General features: G+C 28.8%; 1 protein-coding gene across 2 annotated transcripts in view; it reads left to right on the forward strand.

Moving 5' to 3' along the window:
• Nucleotides 1-24,977, forward strand: part of LOC107437392 (homeobox protein DBX1-A) — a 47,688-nt gene that overhangs the window by 17,108 nt on the left and 5,603 nt on the right. Inside the window, exons 1-3 of one of the 2 annotated variants that reach the window (XM_043047015.2) lie at nucleotides 13,579-13,837; nucleotides 17,158-17,277; nucleotides 24,657-24,943. In XM_043047015.2, the coding sequence (XP_042902949.1) occupies nucleotides 13,810-13,837; nucleotides 17,158-17,277; nucleotides 24,657-24,943 (435 nt within the window). In that variant the 5' untranslated portion in view covers nucleotides 13,579-13,809. Of the gene's footprint in view, nucleotides 1-13,578; nucleotides 13,838-17,157; nucleotides 17,278-24,656; nucleotides 24,944-24,977 lie in introns of those variants that run through there. The other variant, XM_043047013.2, reaches the window with a different exon arrangement.

The raw sequence follows: 24,977 nt of genomic DNA on the forward strand, positions 1-24,977 counted from the left end.
CAATAAATCAAACTCAATACCACGTGACTTTTTTTATACATTAAGTAATTTTTTAAAAGTTTTATATCTAAAGTAGTCGCCACAAATGATTGGAATATAGGGGGAAAACGAAGATTGATATCGGTTTGTTGTTTTGATTGTCTGTTTCAGAAATTTTAATTACTTCATGTTTTGACCCAAATTTTATGAACTATTCCGTACACTACCGAAAATATTTGTATTTAATTGTTATGTGGGAAAACATAAGCAATCTGAAATTTTTGAAAAACAATTTGCACAATTCATAAAAATAAAGAAAATTACGTAATATATTTTTATGCTAAAATTGATAAATATCGCTTATAATTCAGATTTTAATGAATTAAGGAAAGAAGTAAAAGCGTGTATGAAGTAAAGCATTGATAATTTACCTTTTTGATATATTTGTGTTCATTAAAATAAATGGGGACAGGGGCCGTTTTAAGCTTTTTTTTAAAAAGAAATTCTCTTTGAAGCAACTATAAAGAAACTTTGTATAGTTTCTTTTAAATAGCTTTATAGTTTCCTTTAAATAGCATTATAGTTTCTTTTAAATAGCTATTTTAATTTATAGAAAGCTATGAAAGTTGCTCTCTCCGTTGAAATAACTCATAGCTTATTTTTCTCTGTATTCATAACGAGATCATAAAAATCTTTAAAATATTTCCACATAATGAATTTTTATCACCCATTAGGTGGAAATTAATTTGTTTACTTATTTATTTTTCAAATTTTTTTCGTCGAAATTTATATTTTTTTACGAATTCAATTTCTCATTCTGAAGTTTAAAAAAAAAAAAAATGAATAATCTGTAACAAAATAAACAGAATCAAATCTTTTTATTTCTGATCTCAAACCTTTTTTTTGTATTAAAATTATTATTGATGAATAAGACTTCAAACTCCGTAACCAACGCAGATATCTAGATATTGATCGAAGAGAGGTGTTTGGAGTACCTTTTATTGGGGGTTAGGCAACCCTGTAATTTCTTTAAAAGATTTGTTTCTTTCTTGATTTAAAGGACGTCTAATTCCTTAAAATAATAAATGATAATGGTTAATGATCATCATTGATAATAACAAAAGCTCAATGGAGCCAGGTATATTACATGTAGGTATTGTCACAGTATTTGTAATACTCACACTGTTAGAAATTTCTCTGAAAAAATGGTTAAATGACAATGTATGGTATTAAGAACTATAATTTTGAAAACCAGATTTTCAAGTAAACCGTTACCATATGAACAGAAAAATTAATGAATGAATGGTTTAAATGCCATATATTTTGGTATTATAAACCAGAATTATGTTTTTTTTAAATTTATTTTTTGTTTTTTTTTTACTAGAAATGACATTACCATACAGTATGGTAATTTAAAAAAAAAAATTTCGTGTAAATAAAGAAGAATTAAGAAAGCATGTGCATTAATTTATTTTAAATTTTAAAAAAAAAATATTTAAATTAGTTAATGAAAAGAACTAAGGGAAACTAAAGACGTGTATAATCGATGACGTCAGACTTCTTCGTGAAGATAGCAACGAATAACGAGCTAACGAACTCGACATCCTCCAATACATTCCAATTTACTTATAAGAAGAGTACTTATAAAAAAATAAAATACTAATATTTTTAAAACATTGTGATAACGATATTTTTTTAAACTATTCTCCCAATGTTTTATGAATAACATGTCTGACCGATAAATATTTCATACACGATAATTATCGACAACGATAATATCATAATCAATATCAACAACTATAAATGTTAAATACGATAATGTCACTATCATAATCGACAATGATAAATATCGAATGCTATAATATCTCTAGAACTATTTACACCGAAGAGCCATTACATTATGACCACCCTGCTAATAACATGTAGGACCACCTTTAGCCCTCAAAACTGCTAGCACCCGCCGTGGCATTGATTACACAAGATGCTGATAGATAGTCTGAAGTATCTGGTACCAAGCGCTGGTACCAAGCGCTCACCAACTGGTCCTGCAATTTCCTCACATTGCTAGGGATTGCCTCACATTGCGTGGCAGCCCGAATTTGGTTTTCCAAGTAGGACCACAAATGCTCTATTGGATTAAGGTCAGGTGAATTTGGGGGCTAAGACATGACTTGAAAGTCACTGGAATGTTCCTCGACGATTCGACCCTTATGACATGGTGCATTATCCTGTTGGTAAACACCATCCCCCGCAGGAAAAACTGTTGCCATGAATGGGTGAACCTGGTCTGCAACAATGTTCAAGTAGCCTACAGACGTCAGGGATTGTTCTAAGAGGATTATGTGCCCCATGAAAACATTGTTCCTGGGCGAGAAACCACGAAAACCTGGGCGAGCCCATTGTTATAGATGGAGGGTGATCATAATGTAATGGCTCTTCGGTGTATAATGATAACAATGAAATACGACATTATAGTGAGTTGTGATAAATTTTATTTGGGTAATGAAAATTTCAGTCATTTCAAAAGTAATATAAATTAGTTAAATTGGAAGAATATCGTGATATATAAAGTATCTATATTTTAATGATAATATATTGCTGTATTTTCTTAATTTGAATAATTTACATTAGTTTTTAACTAGCCAATGTTTTCATTAACTAAATGAAATTCATCAACGCTGAGGTTAATATTGTAATTATAAAAATAAATAAAAAAGTAAATAAATAAGAAACATCCATTACAATATTACAATTACAATTTTCATATTAGCCAATATTTTCGTTACCCGAGTGTTGATAAGTAGAATTTGATTAACGAAAATATCGAGAAGCCGAACACATGCATCGGGAAATACGAAGCGGGGGTGCCATCCCCTCTGCAGAGGATCAAAATTGCGATGGCATGTCTTCGGATCATCCTCAGGGATGTTTCCCAGACCGTCGCCAATAGCCCATTGTGTAGCTCTAGTGCGACGTAAATGAACAACAACAACAGCAACAACATCGGGAAATAACCGAAATATCACGATATTAAAATTCCAATATAACTCAGCACTACTTATAATTATTCAAATACTTTACGTTTGCCGTAAAAATTTCGAAAAATTGTTTTAATTTCGTATGCTTATTAAAATAACTCGAATTATATTAATTAAATTCTGTATCCATTCGGTTATATCACGCCCGCATTCTAAAACTGATAACGATGCAAGATTTTATATAAAAGCATAATTAAGAACGGATTCATGTACAATGTAAGATTCCTTGTCATTCACAATATGAGTTTTAATTTTTATTTTTGAGAAAATGAAATTGAAGGTGTATACTGTCAAATAATGTAAATAAATAAATAAAGGAAGAGCAAATAAAAAAAATCTTACGGTGTAAATCTATTTTACGAAATTTAACGCGGAGTAACCCCATAATAAAAATTTAACAATCCTTTTCAATCTTTCAGGTTTTTTTTAAAAATAATCTGAGCAGAAGTCATTAATTACTTATGGGTTCAACAATTTGAACCCGGGTTCAATGCGCGTAGGTGTAAATAATCACTGATTAATGATTCTCCATACTATTTCTAAAAGGTATAAAAAGAACAAAAATTTACATCAAATTCTAATTGCTATTGTCATTTATTTTTGTTTTTAGTTCTTTCAAACTGGTTTCATGGTGCTTTTAATTAATAACAAAACTGTTGTGGGAAATGTATCTTTACCTTCGTAAAAGAATTTCTGTATCGTGAAGAGGGCGGGGGGGGGAACTGGTCGTCATCTTTCAGTAAAAATGAATGATCTATGGAGGTAGAAAGGAACAATAATTGATTACTAGATGATGTATAATTTACGACAGTAATTATAGATACTGCCAATTATTAAACTATAGTATTAGAGGATCATTACAACTTAATGCACTTTACCACTTACAACTTAATGCTATACTAAATTGCTTTATTTTTTTAGATAGTTTTTTTTCTTTTTTTTTAGAGAAAAAGCAATTGTTCACAAATTTATGACTTAATGTAGGATATTAAGTGAGTTTTGCTCATCTGATTTTGTTGAAATTATTTACAGATTTTCAAAATAAAACTTAAGATTGCTGATGTGACTAAAATGTCGAAAGAAATTTTAATATAAAATTTTCTTGTTTAATTTAGTAAGTTGATTTCCAATTAATGCAATGTTTGTTAATTATTTTATTTCGATTAATCATTATTTGTTAACTATTTTATTATATTTTCCTGAATTTACTTTTTTTTATTTATTACATTATATGAAGATACTGATTTTGGATTCTTCACTACAAATCATGAATAACCTAATACAAGATTTTTTTTTTTATCATAAAGAACATTCTTTCTTCCTTAAAAGCAGTATAATTGTTTTGAAAATAGGAAATTAAGAGGAATAAGAAAGGGAAAGAAATGAAATGAAAAGTTTTAATCTTGTAATTAATTTTTGATAAAGCTATTTTAGTTTTAACTAATTTTAATTTATTTTTTAACTTTTTCAGTAAATCCTTTTAAGAAATTTCGATATTTTTATTTGTTTATCATATTGTTCGCTATTTTATTTATAAATATTTACATGATTTCTTTATTTAATCTGACATCCTAGATAGGTTGAAGACGGAGAAAAAATGTGAGAAAAAAATGTATTCTAGATTGGCATATAACCACTTGAGCATTAACACTATTTTATGTCTACCAAGACCTTATGTACCCTGAGAAAAAAAAAAGAATACTCAAAACTACCAGAATATGGCAAAATTTACAGTGCTTCTGGTTCTATGAGTGCACCAAAAGCACAATATTTTTTACCGAAATGCTTTGGTAATGATTTTGGAAAAATTAACTATAAAATATTGTTTTATAATATGTGATAAAATTTGTTAAATGTGACAATTTTTTACTGATACCTTACAGCCTAACATAAAAGCCATTTATTCGGTTAAATTTACTTTTCAGTTATGTATTTTTTACGAAATGTGTGGTAATAAGAATTATAACTTTGAAAGCCAGAATTTCCGGTAAACCATTTTCATAAAAACGGAAAAATTTCCAAATGACTGGTTTAAATGACACATATTTTAGTTTTATTAACCAGTTTTCTTTACCGGAAGTATCATTATCATAATGGTTATTTTACCAAAATTGTTTTTCTCCCTGTATGGGGGAAAAGGTGTTGTTGAGACCAGTTAGCTAAGATTCGAAGGCTTGTTGGAGTAAAATTGTTCGACCCAGAAACTGTTAGATTTAATCAAGATATTCATTACTAATTTGTGTACTATAGATCATTCATGAAAGAGTTACCAATGCCCTACTTTTGAAGAAAAATTATTATTTTTTTTTGTGGAAAAAATCACGTCACTTGATCTCACCCCAGGTCTTGAACCGGGATCAAATCACTTGATCTTAGGACCGGGTACATATACAGACTGTATGAGAAATTTAGAAATACTGGAATTTCAGAGAAAAGGTAGCAGACATTTTTATTTTATATGACAATTTAAAGATATTATTCACGAAATTCACATGTAAAATAATTATCTCCGTTCTCAGTTCCACTTTAGCTTTCGTGGATCCAGCAAAAAATATATTCTACGTTGAATCCTCCTTTCTCTATCTCTCCATCACCCTTCCTCTTTAAAAAAAAAATAGAAAATACATCTATACATCAATCATTACCATATAAATAATAGTGGTTCTTCATACATTTCTCTTTTTTTCCTTTGGTTTTTTTGTTTTGAAGATTTCCATTTTTGTTCCTTTTTGTGTCGTTGCAAAACAACTTTTTTAAATGTTCTCTTTTATTTATATATGAATATATGGTGATGGTCCTTTCATGCCCTAACTTGCCTTACCCGGTCTCACCCCGAGAGCAGGGGTTATGAAACGAAACACCATACTAAATCCTTAGTGGGATGGTAGATCCTTGGCGGAATCCTTAGTGGCTTTGATGGTACCACCGTACTAATCCTTATCCTATCCTAGGGTAGGATTCCTTAGTAAACGTATAATTAGCTGAGGTAAAAAGATTTTTATTAACTGTAACGATCAATAAATAAGGATAAGGAAGAAGGGAACATTAACGAGCTGACACCGTGAAACTAACTTATTTACATATCAGCCAAGAATTCAACAACATCAATAACGCCAATATGGTAGCTTCTTCTTCTTACCTTAATGCAATTCAGAGTCTGTTCCCTAAAAAGCAGAACTAATTTCACCAGATTCTAAGTTACCGGTTTCATCCTACTATCCGATCTTACCATTTTCTTCCCTACTTGTTTTGACCCAAAGCGTCATGATACTGTTTGGCTTTAAGGAGAACTCCTCCAGACTTAAAGTCTAGGACTGTCTGCTGCTACGGTAACAAGAGAGAGTATTTCTAACGGGAGTGTATTGGAGTAATGAAGGAGTCGATTGGCCGCAAAGCAAGGTATTGGCCCAAGGTCAAGATAAAACTATTCACCCTACACCTCCATCCGAAGTTACTAACTTTCGTAACCATAGAGAAATCCATCACGTGAGACTGATGTCGGGAGGAGTTCTCTTAAGAGCCGCACAATACATTTGCACACCCTACACCTCTATCCGAAGTTACTAACTTGCGTAACCATAGAGAAATCCATCACGTGAGACTGAAGTCGGGAGGAGTTCTCTTAAGAGTCGCACAATACATTTGCACGTAAATGTAAAAGGAGGGGGGAAAAGCTAAAACTTTTGGGATTTCAAATTGTTAGACAAATTTACTTAATTCGAGGAACATATTTATTGTTACATTGATACGTATTACTGTGCAGTACTACGTATCAGTGATACGTACTGTGCACTTCAGTGTTATTCATTTATTTTTCTTTTGGAGCTTGTCACTGTAATGATTTGCACTAAACAGCAACAAGTCGGAAAACAAGCAACTATATAAGTTATGCAATAATTCCTGCATTTTTCATTAAAACTGAAATCGGGAGATCAAATTTAAAGTGATTATAATCGATATTATATCACAAAAGTGTATTGACATTTAAATGTAAAATCGCTTAAACTTAAACACTTTTATGAAATCATTTAATGAGCCAAAAGACACCTTATTGTTGTAGGAATACCGTATACGTAATATTATTGATATCACCTTATTAATTTGACCCCTACGTGAAATTAAAAAAAAAATAAATAAAACTAGTTGAGAAGTAATTAAAATAAGAGAATATTTCAAAGTTAAAATTTAAAAAATTCTCTTATAACATAGTTACCTAGGAGTAGAGTTCATAGTAAAGCCATCTAATCTTTTTAGTGAAATTGTGATTTATTTACTAGTGGTATTAATTTTCAAAAGTAAAGCATTTAAGTAATGATCTGCATTAAATAGCAACATGTCGGAAAACAAGCAAACATCTAAGTTATGCAATAAGTTATTTTCGTTACACCAAGTTATTTTTCATAAAAACTTAAATCAGGCGATCAAATTTTCCTATGTGATTATAATCGATATTATATCACAAAATATTTATATGAAAATTCGTTTAAAATTAAACACGGCTGAAAATCTTTTAATGAGCCAAAAGACATCCTAATTGCAATAGGAATACAGTATACATAATTGTTTAGATACAGGGCTGCCAATTTCCAACGCTTTTTGTAAAAATTTATTCTAGTGGTACCTATGTTTATGCTTTAATGTATTATTTTTTATTCATTTGAACTTATTTTTCACACCACTGCATATACATGATTTAAAAGTTTATATGCAACCTAACTTCGTTCTAGCTCTTTTGTGGTGAGGCTTTTAATATGTTGCAAAATTAGCAAACATTGTGAAAGCTTTGGTTTTAAAGGTCTACCACTCTGTGAAATATTTTTCAAAAAGCCTAATAGTTGGTAGGCTTGTAGATATCACCTAATAAATTCGGCCTCTATTGTACATAAAGTAAAAAAAACAAAAAATAGCTATCTTGGAGTTAATGGTATGAACCATCAATTTTTTTTATTATTATTGAAATTGTGATTTATTTATCAGTTATATTACTTTTCAAAAATAAAGCATTGAAGTAGTGCGCATGTATGTTACAACCGGTGAATGTTTGGAAAATATTTTTCATAGCAAGGCATATTTTGCTGTACTTGGAAAAAATTATGAAACAGAGTTTCCCACGTCTAGTATAATTTCAAATTATTCTATACTTATTCTAATTATTTTTTATTTATTTTTTTAAAAATTAAATATTTTTCAAATCTTTAACTTCTTCTCAAAGTTCTTTCGATACTTTCAATTAATAGTTCATAAAAATTCCATAATCGTATCAAGCGTGAAAACATTTTCGTACATTTTAAATTTCCTGATCAACTATATTCACTTATTCAGTGGATCTGCTTCCTTCGCTGGAGAAGTCTGGATTTGGCAGGCATCAAAGAGGGGTGGGGGAATGGGGTAGATTCATTCGTCGTGGGGTTGGTATATATGCACCCCAATTAATTTCCCCCTGTCCAGAGCAGATATTTAAGTGACCTATATCGGCTGGAAGAATCTGAAAAGCACAAAAGCAATGTGTTTGTTCGGTAATGTAATTTTAACAGAATTTTTGAATAACTTTTAAAAGTCAATATGTATCTTGAATAGAATAGTCAAACATTCAGTGTCTTTAATAACTATCGATCTAATAATCGGATTTTTGTGGGTTTAGATGCAATCTTAACAGTTTGAGGAGATAATCTTATATGCTAACTAATTTGTGCAGACAGTTTTATTTTTAAATATAAGAAATAGAAAAGTGGAACATACAGAAAATAGAAATTTATTTTAATAGGAAGGTATAAATTTTTTTACATAATTTTACACTATGTAAGTTTAAGTAGTAAAATTTCAAATTTGAGCAGAACTAGTTGAATAGTTCCTTAGAAGTAACGTTTTTTGACATTTAATCATTCAGAAAGTATTCCACCAATTTCATTAAAAATTTGGAATTCGTCATTTATTTCGTTAACCGTACAATTATAAATATTTTTGATCACTACCGAATTAAGTTGTAAGACGTAATGATTAATACTAGTTAATTTAAATAAAATTACCTTTGGATAAATTGGTTTGATATTTGTACGCGAAAATCTTTTGACATCGGTAAAGTAGGTATAAAGATAAAGCGCAATATACAAAAAATAAAATTAGCATTACGGGAACCAAACCACTTTACCGTTCAGCAGATTAAACCATTTTCCAAATTGTGGCCTACCCCGTATTTTGAGAGCAAAAAAACAGTGGGAAAAAGATATGTTTTGCCAGAAACTATACGTTTTTGTAACTGTTAACGTAACTTATGATATCGTCTGCATAAGTTAGTTAGCATAGTTAAGTTTAAACTATCAAACCATGAAGACTGCTTCTTAAAGGGTAAAAATATGATAACTAAATCCCCAGTTATTAAACTGTTCCCTTTTTATTTCGCACACCGGGCAGTAAATATATTTATTGTATGGTGGTACCCGAAATAACTCTTATGTCGTATTCTCAATTAATTATTATGCCAGGAGCTAAACTGTGTGAAACATTACTGAATTCCAGCATTTAAAGCCAGCGTTTCTGTCATAAAAGTTTTTACTTTAATTTTAAATTAAAGTTTATGCATAAGTTTATATTTAATCCTTTTTTTCTCATAAGTAATGTACATATTTTATTTTTATTTTTTTTATTTGGAATAAAATCTACATTTACATTTAAGGCATGTAACATTTTAAATTATAGTTTGGCGAACGGGGAAAACAATAAATACTAAACATTTTGTTAACAAGTTCACGGGGTTTTGAGTAAAATGTTGACATTGTAGGATTAAATAGAAAATTTAAATTTAGTACACGCATTAAATCTTGCATTTTAATGACGAAAAAAAAGAGTTTTTTTCCTTCCTTTTTTTTCGTCGAAGCACATTTGACGTGAATGCACATCGGGTGAAATCTCTGTTGCGGTACACATAAGACGTGTCTACACAGCGGTCGAAATATTTGTTGCCATGCGTATGACGTGAATACTCGTCATGTATTATAAAAAGTACAATTGACAATCAAAACTTGAAATTTCAATAAAATGCTATGAGACTATTATTTGGTGGTATGTTTCCTTTACCTCCCCCCCCCCAACAATCGAGCTGTTAAGTTTCATATTGCATTATGCCAATGCTTACCCATTGCTCCATGAGTCTGAGCCCTTGACATTCCTGAATTGATTACAAGAATATGAAGCTTTAGATCCAAAAGCTCAATTTACCTGATTTTTGAACTGAAAGTAAGGTGGAAAAGAAGAAAAACTAGTCTTCATTTGTAGTTAGTTTTAAAGAGCAAAATAAGCTCTTAGTATTTTTAATTACAAGCATTCATCACGATTCACGATTTAATGTATCGTGGGAAAGCAAACTATAAAATTGTCTGATTTTAGTAAACTATGACAAACACTCCAAATTCAAATGAAAAAAAAAAAAAAACTGCAAATTTGATTAATCTAATTTTCGCGAACTGCTAAAGTCAAGACAGACTGATTCCTGAACCATTTTAAAAATTAGTCATTATAGAGAAATGATTTTTACTTATTTCTCCTAAAACTATTCAATCAGATATATTAAGACAAAAAATCTTTCGCCAGATTTCATAACGCTATTTACAGAAAAATGCTACCTCAAATGATCTGTAAAATATACTCTTATAATTTGAACTACTGATAAATTTAGTTTTCATAGTCTTATGAAGAAAACTACTATTTTAAAAGCTATTTTTCCTTGGTAATAAGAATACCATAAGCAATAAAAAAAATAGTTTCTAAAAACAAATAACTGAAATTAGTCAACAAAGCATTTTTTTACCAAGTAATAACTTCCAACTAAAGGATAACTATGTATTATTTAAGGAGTTTTTGATAAAACTTAATATATAAGCTTAATACTTCTAAATGTTTGCAATAAATAAAGAACCATTAGGAAAAGTTAAATTGTTAGAAATTTCGGATAAAGTTTGAATCATTTTACACAAACAGTTGAGAAACTAGAAATTATTTAAATGAGCTCTATTGTTTTCCCATTAGCAACTTTATGATTATATATTCTTTATTTGAAGAAAAAAAATTATACTAGAAAATCACTCAAATCCGTCTAAATGGAGAATCTCGCAGTTGTTTTTGATTTATGGTAATGATCTTTATGAATATGACTTTAATGTCCATGCAAATGTAAATAACTGAGGGTGAACTTATCCTTAATGTTCTATATTTAAATGGGCATACGGGAATTAAAGTATCCGTACAAGACATTGGTTGGAATAAGTATGCTCATTATATTAAAATATGCAATTCCATTTGACTTTACAACAATTATTAAATCAAATTCGAAATGATGGGGAATTATTGTCCTGTAATAGGGATTGCTTTACATCATTAGAGATGTTCTTTAAGTGTAAAAAAAACCAAGAGAGTGAGTGAGATTTTTCGCTTATTGTTTTACTTTTTTACAATTAGAATTATCAAGAAATAATTTTCCTAATGCTAAATTTGATGAATTCAAATATTCAATTCGATTTGACTTTAGAACAATTTTAAAAATAAATGCGAAATAGAAAGGAAATTATAGAATTATTAAAATGTAAAAGGGAATTATAGATTCCTCAGAATCATTAGAGATGCTTTTTGAGTTTGAAAAGTAAGACTGTGAGAGATAATTTCGGTTTTTGTTTTACTCTTATACAATTAGAGTTATTAAGAAAATGATGTTCCAAATCTCACACTTGATATATTAAAAGATTAAATTTTATTCGACTTTTCAACAATTAATAAATCAAATTCAATGTAAGGGGGACTTATTGCCCTATAATTAAGATTGATTAACTTCATTCGAGATGTTCCTTAAGTTTGAAAAAAAAAAAAAACCTATGACAGTAAAGGATATTTTCGCTTTTTGTTTAACGTTTTTACAATAAGAATTATCCCGACAGCGATTTTCTCAATATTATCTTTTATTTATTTATGAAGAAAATAATTATTTCAAAAGATTCAGTGATTGTTATAATTCAAGGACAGTTAAATTATGAGCCACGTTTTCAAAACTGTCAAAAGAGCGAATTGTCAAAAACTGTCAAGAAACTCCACGACCACCAAGTAGGCATAAGATATTTTTGTGTATTTGGTTCATTACTGCACCGAGAAAGAAATTCTGGCATAATTAACGTTCTAAACAGTGACATTTTTAGCAAAAAAAATAAAATAATTCTGGTTAATAAAACCAAAATATGCTGTATTGAAGCTAGCTATTTGCTAATTTTTCGTTTCTTAAGGTAAGAGTTCATAGGAAATTCTGGTTTTCAAAATTTTAGTTCTTATTACCACACATTTAGTAAAAAATACAAAACTTAAAAGTAAATTTAACATAATAAATGCTTTTTAAGCTAAGATTGCATGATAAAATGACCAAACCTTACCACTTTTATCAAATTTCATCAGCACATAATGTAAAACCATATGTTATTGTTAATTTTACCAAAGTGCATCGGTAAAAACTATCAAACTTTTTGGTGATCCCATAGAACTAGAAACATGGTACATTTTACCATGTTCTGGTAGTTTTGTCTATGTTTTTTTTTCTCAACATGGATTTAAACAGATAAAAAAAAGAGACATTCGTCTCTATATAATACACCGGACTTAAATTTTGATGATACCATATTTAATTTTCCACGAGTCTTAGAGATTTATAATAAAGGGAGTAAATTAACAAATTAACGTTAATTCAAGAAGGAATTGCCTTTCTTTAAATTACCACTTTAACGTTTAGAGATGATATTAGGCAGTTTAAAATTCTCATACAGATAATAATTATTTAATATTTTCTTAATAAATTGTTTCGTAATCACTAGATTTTTCAGCATCAAAATTAATAATTTTGCTTTATATTAAGAATGTTGAAGAAAGAACATAATAAAAAAAGCATTCACTATGTAATATTTTCTTTAAATTTGTTGTGTTTTTGAATTTTGCTTTTGAATTTTAACTTTTGTATTTTATGCTCACTAAAATAGTTAAATGCAATTGAGTAAATCTACTACATTTAGCTAAGTTTATAAAATAATTAAACAATTTATCAAGATAATTTTTAGTTTCGTAACAGCTAGCATCAAAATTAATATATTATTTATTTTTAATTATTATTAAGACTGTTGAGAAAAAGAACGTAGTCATGAAAGCTTCGAAACATTACCAAACAAATCTTAAAATTTGTTGTGTTTTTGAATTTTAACTTTTGTATGCTAGCCTTATTAAAAATTTTAAAAACAATCAATTAAAGCTATTACATTTAATTAAATTTCAAAACTAATAAATATTTTAATATTCTCTCGATAAATTGTTTCGTAACCACTGTATATAAAACAACTACCACAAAATGAAAGAGCCAATAAAAGTTAACAACAATAAAAAAACCACCCCATCTGAACACAGTTGTCACGTGTTGGTGACGTGGAACAATAATTGCGTGTCAGGTGCGACCTGGGGTTCATTATTATCATTTAATTACGCAGGATGGGAGGGATGAAAGAGGGGGAAAAGATTTATCGCTTTCTCATCTTCCTACATCCCCACTCTACTTATCCCTGGAAGCAGCTGCGATCGCTATGGCGGACACGTGCTTTCAGGATCTCGTCTTTAAGAACCCAATAAAAAAAGATCAGGTATTGTTTTTAAGAATCAGTTATTGCGCCCTTTTAGAGATTGCAATTGTATAAAAGTCGGAATTTTTGAAATCAGAATTGGGAAATTCTGAAGTCTGGTTTCTGTTCGAGTAATGGTTGCTTAGATTGAAGGTGGGAGAATGGTGTTATATGAAAGAGTCCAGGGAGGTAAGAATAATATAAAAATGAATAAATAAATAAATAATTCTTATGAATTGCGTAGTGAAACATATTTAACTTAATTTGAAGAAATATTCTGTGATTGATTCAAAATAGTTTCGATAAAGAGGGTAGGTTTAAAAAAAAAAACTGTTTCTTTACTTTCTGACATTAAAGCTACAGATTCATAAAAATCAAATGAGACGCCAGTTTTATTTTTTTGGAGACTGAAAATAGTTACAAAAATAAAGAAAATAATTTGTTAACAATAAAGTTAACCCAAATACGCAATAAAAAATAATAACAACAAGGTACAAATATTAACTTCTCAGGGGGATAAGTGAAATTAGAAAGAGGTAAAAGACGATGATTAAATGCACTGTTACGTTTTATTTGAACACTAAACAGGTTTTGATGACTTTAATTTCGCAGTTCTCTATAATCTCTCTCGTATGCCTGTTAAGGCAGGAGGGTTGCAATTGTTTTTGCTTTCCAGTGGCGCCATCTATAGCCAAGAATTCGACTTCTGCCACACCCATACGTCACACCCGTTTATAGGGCGAACCCATTCATACATCCTTTCATTCATCCATAGATCGTAATTTTGGCCTGAATCAGAGAACGATCAATCTCCAATCCAGTACCCCCAGTGGTATTGATTTGTTATGATAACATGGAGGACTTTGCGACTCGACAAATTTAACGTGGATTAGTGCTTATTTACTACACAGAGAGTCTTCGGCCAGTGATGTTCGAACCCACAAACTCTCGAACATGGGCCAAGCGCCCTACCGATCAGGCTTTCCCGATCTTAAGTTCTCTGTAATAAATCGTCAGAATAAAATAAAAAAAAAATTTCTTCTTGTCCTCACCTTTAATATGCTAATGCATATACTCTTTTTACACCTATTTTGTAAGGTTTTCAAATCTATATATTCATGGTGGTGGTTACGGGACACCTCTGTATTATTTTTGTATAATCCACAATTTTTTTTTTCAATAATAAATTTTTCACAATCCACAGATTTTCGATTGGAGAAACTATTTAAAACGTTCAAAACGCCATTTTTCATTTAAAAAATATCAAGTTCATTTTTCTTTTTTCTTATAAACAAAAGTTTTTGGACGGATTCTGATTCTTAAGCGTCAAAATATAGGATGGGATTTCAGCCGCTATCTGTCAAATATGAACTGAAACACAAGTCGCGGGAAATTCGATCCTTTGAATATTATTCTGATTTCCTTTTCTTAAAAGGTAATCCCAAATAAATAATTTTAATTAGATATCTAGAGCTTGTTTTGCTAGCTTTTTATAATACATTTTATTAAATTTTCTAATTTTGTGCACTTAAGTACACAATGTATTCAATGAAAATTTAAAAACACTGTTAATTTTAATCATGCATATAACTTTTTGAAAAGTATAATAAAAGTTATTAAAGGCAATTCATTCTTTTCATTTATTTTTCATTTTCGAGATGTATACATAATGCTTCACAGATCAAAATACTCTGGTTTTTTTCTCCATTTATGTTTCAAATAACACTAACAGCGAAATAATTTATTTTATTCTAAGTTAAATAAAATATTAGCATAATTCATCATAATAATTAAAGAAATCTAGATTATTAATTAAATATTCATTGATTTCACATGGAAAAAAAATCGTGTAACATTACCATACTGTATGCTAATGATATTTTTGGTGAAACAACAACAACGTAATTTTGGTTAATAAAACCAAAATATACGATATTTAAACCATTCATTTGGTATTTTTCCGTGCATATGGTATTCAATTCATATGGTATTCAAAATTATAGCTCTTATTACGACATATTTAGTAAAAAAATAGAAAACAGAAAAGTAAATTCAATCGAATAAATGGTTTTTATGCCAAAATCTAAAATATCATGGCAAAATTATAAAATTTCACCACATTTACTACCTAACGGCATGGTAGTAAAACCATAATTTATTGTTAATTTAATAATTTTACCAAAATCGTTGTCTAACGGCTTCAATAAATATTACCTAGCTTTTCAGTGTTCCCATAGGGACAGAAACATGGTAAATTTTACCATATAATGGTAGTTTTGACTATAATTTTTTCCTGGTGCATATTCCATAATTCTACTTAAATTTTCATAGTTTTAGAGACATTTTATTTTATCACTCATATTATAAATATTATGCATATGGCAGAATCAATTGTATGCGTTATGAAAGGTTGGTATTTGTTCTATTTATTCAACATTAACTGATTTCCGTATGATTTTAGTTCTAAGTAAAACAACCAAGCTATTAGTACAGTTATCTAACTTAACTAAGTACCCAAACTTATAGGTAAACAAGTTCAAAAGTTCAAAGACTTCCAACTGTTTGTGGCTGAGATAAAAAAAATGCCCAACAGACGATAATTACTCCATTATTATTGTCGATTTGAGAAACCTTGATAAACCGATAATATTCAAAAGATTTCCAATTCCTTTAAATCTAAACGTTTTCAGTTACTCGTCTATAAGTAATTAATAAAAAAGTACTAAGAATATATTATTTTTATTTTCTGCATGGTATGGTAACTAGCTTTCTTTTAATTTAATAATAGTACGTTCAGCTTTGTATTAAATGTTCCATTTGCTATGAATTATATTTTCATTTCTTTAATTAAGAGCTTTTAATTTAGATTTTATGTTCTGCAATATATAATATGCTAAAGCAAACACATTATCATAATTCACTTACAAATGTAATCAGATATTAATTCTTTACATTATAAATAAAGTAATAATTATTTGCTGCAAAAAAGATAGTTTATATTACAAACAATTTCAACAATTTTATCGATAGTTATTTTTTATTTCAAACTTTATTTAGTCAAAAGAACGAATTCCTTTAAATCTAAACGCTTTCAGTTATTCGTCTATAAATAATTAGTAAAAAAGTACTAAGAATATATTATTTTTATTTTCTGCATGGTATGGTAACCAGCTTTCTTTTAATTTAATAATAGTATGTTCAGCTTAGTATTAAATGCTCCATTTGCTATGAATTATATTTTCATTTCTTCAATTAAGAGCTTTTAATTTTGATTTTATGTTCTGCAGTATATAATATGCTAAAACAAACACATTATCATTATTCACTTACAAATGTAATCAGATATTAATTCTTTACATTATAAATAAAATAATAATTATTTGCTGCAAAAAGGATAGTTTATATTGCAAACAATTTCAACAATTTTATCGATAGTTATTTTTTATTTCAAACTTTATTTAATCAAAAGAACGAAGCTACTAGATGAGAACTTTTATTTATCTTTTCAGATGAATATCTAAACTCACCTTTAAGTCCCTATACTTATCAAATGAATAAAAGCATACCAAGGCATTATCGGCAGCCACCGCCATTGCAGTACGTTAACTTTAGATCACCTTTCATAACAGGTAAATATTGGTTTTTTTATATATTTTTATTAATTTAGTGTTATACTTTTTAAACAAAAATGTCATATATCATGTCTTATTGAAGAATATTATTTAAGAGAAAAATTAATAATGCGTTTTTTTGAGCAAACAATATTAATGCTTTTTTTAAAAATTGTTTTTCAAAATTCAATTCCTTAATTATTTTCCAAAATTTAATTTGTAAATTGTTTTCTAAAATTCTATTTCTAAATTTCGTTTTAAAAATGTATTATAGACGAAAGTTTTTTTTTCTTCTGTATATCAGATTGTTAACAACAAAAGTTTACAAGTTGTATGAAGTTTAAAAACTTATTTTAAGAATCAGTTAAATATAGTTTCATCATCTTTTTAAAGATCTCTTTCCTAACTCTGAAAATTAATTTAAAATTTTAATATTTCCCAGTTGAAATCAACTTTCAGTTTGAAAGTAGCAATTAACTTCTAACGAAATTGAAATTATGTTTTATTGATTATTATCTAATATTAACATATAATGTAATACTTTGTTGCGGATTAATTGTCTAAGGGTTCAATCGTTAACATCAACAGGATAACCTCACTTTGGATAACTTTTTCAACTGGATAACATTTTAGCCTTAATTCAAAATTGACGGTCAAACATGCTTCAGGATTCTATGATGTATTTTGAAACTAAAATCATTCAATTGGATAACTTCACTTTGGATAACTTTTTCAACGGGATAACATTTTAGCCTCAATTCAAAATTGACAGTCAAACATGCTTCGGGATTCTATGATGTATTTTGAAACTAAAATTATTCAATAAAAAATTAATTTTTTGAACGATGCATCAAAATTCCTGTTACTGAAATAATTAATACCAGTTGCTAAACTAAAAGTTCGGCGGGAGAGTTTTTTTTTTGCCCCTGAACTATGAATTGGTCAGATAAAAAATCATTGATTGGTTAGATCACTGCACTGTATCGTATAAATATGAAATATTATAACATTCTGCCAATTACGAAACTAATTAAAAATGTTTTAATAGTCAAACACTAGGCATTAATTAACCAAAATGAAAACATTTTTTCCAATAAAAGTACTGAATTGGGCATCTAATTTGTGCTATTGAATAAGTTTAAGCTGCAAGTAATTACATAATATTTTGAAAATTAATTAAGATGCGTTTACCTTTTACCTGCAAATGGCTAGGGGAATTTTTACTTATTTTCTCTTTTACAGACGAGTCAAAAACTGAGCAATTTGATAGATGCTTCAATTCTTGCTTGTATTTCTAGTAATTGGACATCGGGTATCGCCGTTAAAAATACTAAAAATGAAGAATACATAATTTAAAGACTTATTCTAAAACTAGGACGTTTGGTCGAAACTTAGATCGAAGGGATTAAAAATGATCCAAATATTTAAAAAGAACTAAATAATGATATGACTGATAATAATAATAGGATTGAATTGATAAGTTAAATAATAATATTATTAAACTAAATATTAATATGATTGATAAACTAAATAATACCAGGATACACAAACTATATAATCAAAGAACTGCCAAACTATGATTATTTCTTTCTGTTTTACTACCAGTTTAAGTGGAAAAACGTTCAAGGTTTATAATTACAGAAAAATCAATGATTTAAATTTTATATTCTAAGAGCTTTTGCTCTTGTCAACCCCTTTCTGAAGATCCAAATTCAGGTCTGAGCCCTCGAATTATTGATTGAGAATCTCTTTAAGAGGATCAATTAGAATTTTTCAGTTAAAATCACGCATCTAAATTTTTACTTCGTAATAAGATTCCGATTCCAACAATTAAAAAATAGTTTTCGCATTTTTATTCTAGTTGAAAGTATTTTTTGAAGACCCTTTTTAATTTTCTCGGTTACAGCGCCATTTGTGAAACAAAATGTATAAGCCAACAACTCAAATTGAATTTTTTTTTTTTTAGAGAATCCGAAACTGCAATAAAAAGTAGTGATTCAAATTTGAGATTTCAAAGTAGCCCATGCACCACCAGAGGCATAGCTAGGGCCGGGGACAAACTCAGTTTTTGCTTTGCACCCCTTATGATATGGTGTAGGATTTTAAGCGACTTTTTGGAGTAATTTAAGTTTCAGATTATTTACAAAAAGCTTATATCAAGTGCACTTGGCAATGCTTTTTCTTTCTTATTTCATATTAAACAAAATATTCTGCAACTTTACATAATGATTAAGGCATCGTTAATTGATAATATCATAATTTTTTTCGATTTGGTTTCAATTTTAACGGTGTGTGTGTTGCAAAATGTAGGTTATATTACACTTGGATGCTTAAATGCATTTTACCCAGGAATTTTGTATTTTTAAACATTTTTCATATTTCATGAATTTGTCTTCCCTCTAAGGTTGCACCTAGGAGCAAGTATCCCGTCTAGTCCCCGCTAACTATGCCACTGTGCCCCACCCCCAGGGTGGTGAAAGATCGAGTTTGGTATTATTGGATAGCTCTTAAAAATAATGAATGTGTTTTAATTTCCAACTTTTTTAAGTATATATAGATACACCGAAGAGTCATTACATTATGACCACCCTGTTAATAACATGTAGGACCACCTTTAGCCCTCAAAACTGCTAGCATCCGCCGTGGCATTGATTCCACAAGGTGCTGATAGGTAGTCAGAGGTATCTGGTACCAAGCGCTCACTAATTCGTCCTGCAATTTCCTCACATTGCGAGGAAGTAGCGTGGCAGCACGAATTTGATTTTCCAAGTAGGACCACAAATGCTCTATTGGATTAAGGTCAGGTGAATTTGGGGGCCAAGACATGACTTGAAAGTCACTGGAATGTTCCTCGAACCAATCCATGACGATTCAACCCTTATGACATGGTGCATTATCCTGTTGGTAAACACCATCCCCCGCAGGAAAAACTGTTGCCATGAATGGGTGAACCTGGTCTGCAACTATGTTCAAGTAGCTTACAGACGTCAGGGATTGTTCTATGAGGATTATGGGTCCTAATGTGCCCCATGAAAACATTGTTCCTGGGCGAGAAACCATGAAAACCTGGGAGAACCCATTGTTATAGATGGAGGATGGTCATAATGTAATGGCTCTTCGGTGCATATATATATATATATATATTAATAAATTCAGTGAGAGCGCAATTGTGTTTTGAGGTGTAATTTCAGAAATCTTAGTACCATACCAAACAACTATTTTCTAGAAGGAATATAATCAAAATTTTTGAAAGCTCTCTCATAAATTTCATAAATTAATCGGATGAGTTACTTATAGCTAAATAAAAATATCGAATTTGGGTGTGATGTCATTTTTTGATAAATGTTCGTGAATAATGATGCTTTTTTACTTTTTAATCCTTCGGATATACAGATCTAATAGTGTTAAGACACCTCTTAATTAACACGATATATATAAATCGATACACACCTTGAATTTGATAATTAAAAAAGAAAAAAAAACATGAGATTGAAACATTAAAAATTTTTCGTCCTTAAACAGTAACATATAATGTTATTAGAATATTTTTTTTCCTTCGAAAGAGGAGAACTTGATTCAAGTAAGCAAGTTACGGTTTTAATTATAGTAAAGTAGAAGAATTTTTAATAGAATAGAACCATGTGAAAAATATAGGGAATCATCAATAACAATCATATTGCTACACTAATTAATTATGGGATATTAATAATATAGTTGAGTTGATAAACTGGAAGAAGTATCCTTAGAAACGTTTTTCATATGAAAGCTGGGGCGTCAAAATTTTTGAAAAATAAACACAACAAGTACCTGAAAATGTTTACAGAATATTTTTATAAATATTTAACCAAGATTCATAAATTAAGTAAGAATAGGACTGCGAAATAGTCATTTTTCCCTGCTTTGATAATATTTTAACTCAAATATAATCAAAACTTAAATTTTAAAAAAAATAAATAAATAAAAAGTCAATAAAATTAATTTTTGCAGGGAACAATTCCTTTTTGGTTTCTTAAAGGCTCCATCATAGATTCGGGTCATGATTCATATATTGGGAACCCTTTAATGATCCACAAATCAAGCCGCATATTAAATTCATTAATCTAAACAAAATCAGTTTGAAAGTTACACATCTTCAGAGCGCTGAAGGACATTAAAAATTTTGCGTCGTTAAAAAGTAACATAAAATCTCGTTAGAATAATTTCTTTCCTATTAAAGTAGGGTACTTAATGCAAGTAAGCAAGTCGAGGTTTTAAATATCAGTTCAAACTTAAGTTTCATTGTTTATTTGAGCGACATTTAGTTGAATCAAGAAAAAGCGGCGACATCATCAAGAACTCAATGTTTCTAAGATCGGATATCAGTAGGAAAGCCACTTCAAAGTTAACCTTTTAACAAGTGGTCTTATAAACAAATTCCTATTAATACACCTGGTCGTCGTTAATAATATAGGCGCCTGTCACAAGTACCATTAACACAAAGGAAGCCTTCTTTTTTTGATAAGCAGCGCACTCCACCACTTATTTGCCTTTTAAGTCGCATTTGCTTTTTATCGACGCAAAAGTGTTAAAATATGAGGCTTTAGCGGTATCTCAAGAGTTTAGCGTGCGCCATTTACGTTAATAAAAATGAAAGAACTAAATAAATTCATTGTACATGGATGAAAACAAGACAGGTTCATATTATTGGTTTGCTGTCAGTTAGTCAAGAGTGGCTATTTCACTGTTAGAGATAATATCGTGTTTCTATGGTTGATGGTTAGACGATGCGTTTTTATGCAAGTTCTTTTCTGGAAACATTATAATTGAAGTACTTATCACAGACTGTGTTTTGTTAATTTTATTTTATATCTCCCTCAGGGTTGTAATATTTTAATTTATTGACAATAAAATGAGATATAACTAAGATGCTTCTTTTAATTTTTTTTGAAGAAAAATTATTTTATACAATTGAATCTTAGTGGTATTTGGATGAAATTTGTGACGCTAACATTCTAGCATTCAAAAAATCCTTTTCCCTTTTCGTATTTAAGCTATTTTTTTGTTTAATGTTCAGAGTGAAAACTTTGCATATAGCATTTTTGGTTATTGACTAAGAGTGAAACTTTTTTAAGAATATTTTCTATAAATTTTGAACTTACATAAAAACATAAAAACTTTTCAAAATCAGTAAAATTATGGTCGAAAAAATTTTTCGCGAAAAATGTATTTACAATAGCTTGTTGATATTTTTTAGATGCCGAAAATATTAATTCTATGATTCAAATTATAGCAATTAAATGAGTGTATAGCGCTTCAAAGTATTGATTCTTGACAATATTTTCCATTAATAATAAATCGATATAATTGAAGGAAATTTGTGACGCTATAACATTCCAGCATTTAAAAATCTTCTTTCCTCTTTTTAAGTAAGCGCTTTTTTTCTTCCTAAAATTGTTACAAAACTTTGTGTGTAGCAGTTTTGGTAATTGATTAAGAGTTAAAATTTTTTTGAAGAATATTTTTTACAAATTTTGAATTTACATAAGAACATAACAGCTTTTCAAAATTAATAAAATCATTGTAAAAATTTATTTTCTTGAAAAATCAGTTTCCAATAGCATGATAAAAGTTTTTTAGATGCGAAACATTTTAATTTAATGATTCAAATTATAATAATTAAATGAATGTCGAGTGAAAACATTGCGTCAAGCAATTTCGGTTATTAGTTAAAAGTTAAACTTTTTTAAATAATATTTCTTATAAATTCTTAGCTTATATAAAAATGTAACAGCTTTTCAAAATTATTAAAATTATTTCAAGAAATGTTTTTTCGTGAAAATCTATTTAGAATAGCATGTTGATATTTTTTCGATGGCAAAATTTATTTTTATGATTTAAATTAATAGTAATCAAATAAATGTATTGTGAAAACTTTGCATAAAGCAATTTTGATGATTAGTAAAGAGTTAAACTTTTTTGAAGATTATTTTTAATAAATTTTGAACTTTCATAAAAACGTAGAAGCTTTTCAAAATCAATAGAATTACAATAAAAAAAATTCATGAAAAATTTATTTACGTGATGATATTTTTTAGATACTGAAAATATTAGTTCTATGATTCAACGTATAGTAATTAAATGAATGTATAGTATTTCAAAATATTGCATCTTGGTTTATTTTTAAATAATAATGAAATTCTTGTCGCCTCCTTTAAGAGCTTTTTTTCCTTCCTTAAATGGTTATTACTTATGACGGTATTAGTTTTGCGTGTAGCAGTTTTGGTAATAGGTTAAGAATTAAACTTTTTTAAGGAATATTTTTTATAAAGTTTGAACTTACATAAAAACGTAACAGCTTTTCAAATAAAATAAATTTAATAAAATAAATAATAATAAAATCTTAGTTGTATTTCAATAAAATTTATGTCACTAACGTTCCAGTATTTAAAAATTTTATTTCCTCTTCCCTAAAAAAATCGTACTAAAAGACTTTGAGAGTAGCAGTTTTGGTAATTGGTTATACGTAAAACTTTTTAATGACTTATTTGTATAAATTTAAAGCTGAAACGTAAAACTTTAAACTTATAACAGTTATTATAAAAAATGATTTCATGAGAAACCAATTTACAGTACCATGTTGATATTTTTGAGATGCCGAAAATTTTAATTTAATAATTAAAATTGTAATGTTTAAATGAATTTGTAGCTCTTTAAAATATTGCATCTTATTGATGCTTTTAAATAAATGTACTTTTGAGTGAAGTTTCCCGAAAAAATTGCAAATAAAACTATGTACCCCTTTTTGTTATTATATCGTTTATATTTTTGAAGGATATATTCAATGCTATTTAACTTGACCTACCAACCTCACCCCTGAAGCGACTTCAAAATCATAAATGGGAACCCCATTTTTTTAAGAATTAGAAAACTCTTTGTTTCATTAGTTTGCTGTATTTATGTCAAACATTTTTTTTTTGAACTTACACCAAGAAAAAAAAGTATGGTGAAAATTACTAGAATATGGTAAAAATTATCTGATTCATCGGAAACAGCAGAAAGCAGGGTAATTTTCAGTAATTAAGTAAGTGTTTGGTAATGATTTTAATAAAACTATGAAATATGTTCTTATTATTATGCTGTTAAAATTTTGTAATTTTATCATGATTTTTAGAGCATGGCTTAAAGAATATTTATTCGATGAAACTTAATTTTTAGTTGAACTTGATTTAGGTTCTAGGACAAATCTAATTTAGGATATTTTTTATTTTTGTATTATTATTGTTCTTGTTAGTTTTGGAAAACTTGGTATTTAGAGCTACCTCTTTTTATCATTCGGCTTTAATTTTCAAATATTGCTATTTTTCGTACAATTAAGATTGTTACTGTGCATAATTAGCTTTTTTTTCAATATTTTACAGCAAGTCCACATGTTACCCACAGTTACCAAAGCTTAAATAATGCCATCATGGGTCAAAATATTCCTATTACAATTACTACTTCGCAATCAGCTCTTGCACCATCAACAACAGTTCCTTTTCCATGGGCAACAGCTGCTCGAGGAAAACCTAGAAGAGGAATGATGAGAAGAGCAGTCTTTTCAGATGCTCAAAGGCAAGGTCTTGAGAAAAGATTTCAACTTCAAAAATACATAAGCAAACCAGATCGAAAAAAGCTAGCAGAAAAGCTAGGATTAAAAGACTCACAGGTAAATATGTTATTTTTCCCCCAGTTTAATGTAA

The sequence above is a fragment of the Parasteatoda tepidariorum genome, chromosome X2 (assembly GCF_043381705.1).
Source record: "Parasteatoda tepidariorum isolate YZ-2023 chromosome X2, CAS_Ptep_4.0, whole genome shotgun sequence".
NCBI lineage: Eukaryota > Metazoa > Arthropoda > Arachnida > Araneae > Theridiidae > Parasteatoda > Parasteatoda tepidariorum.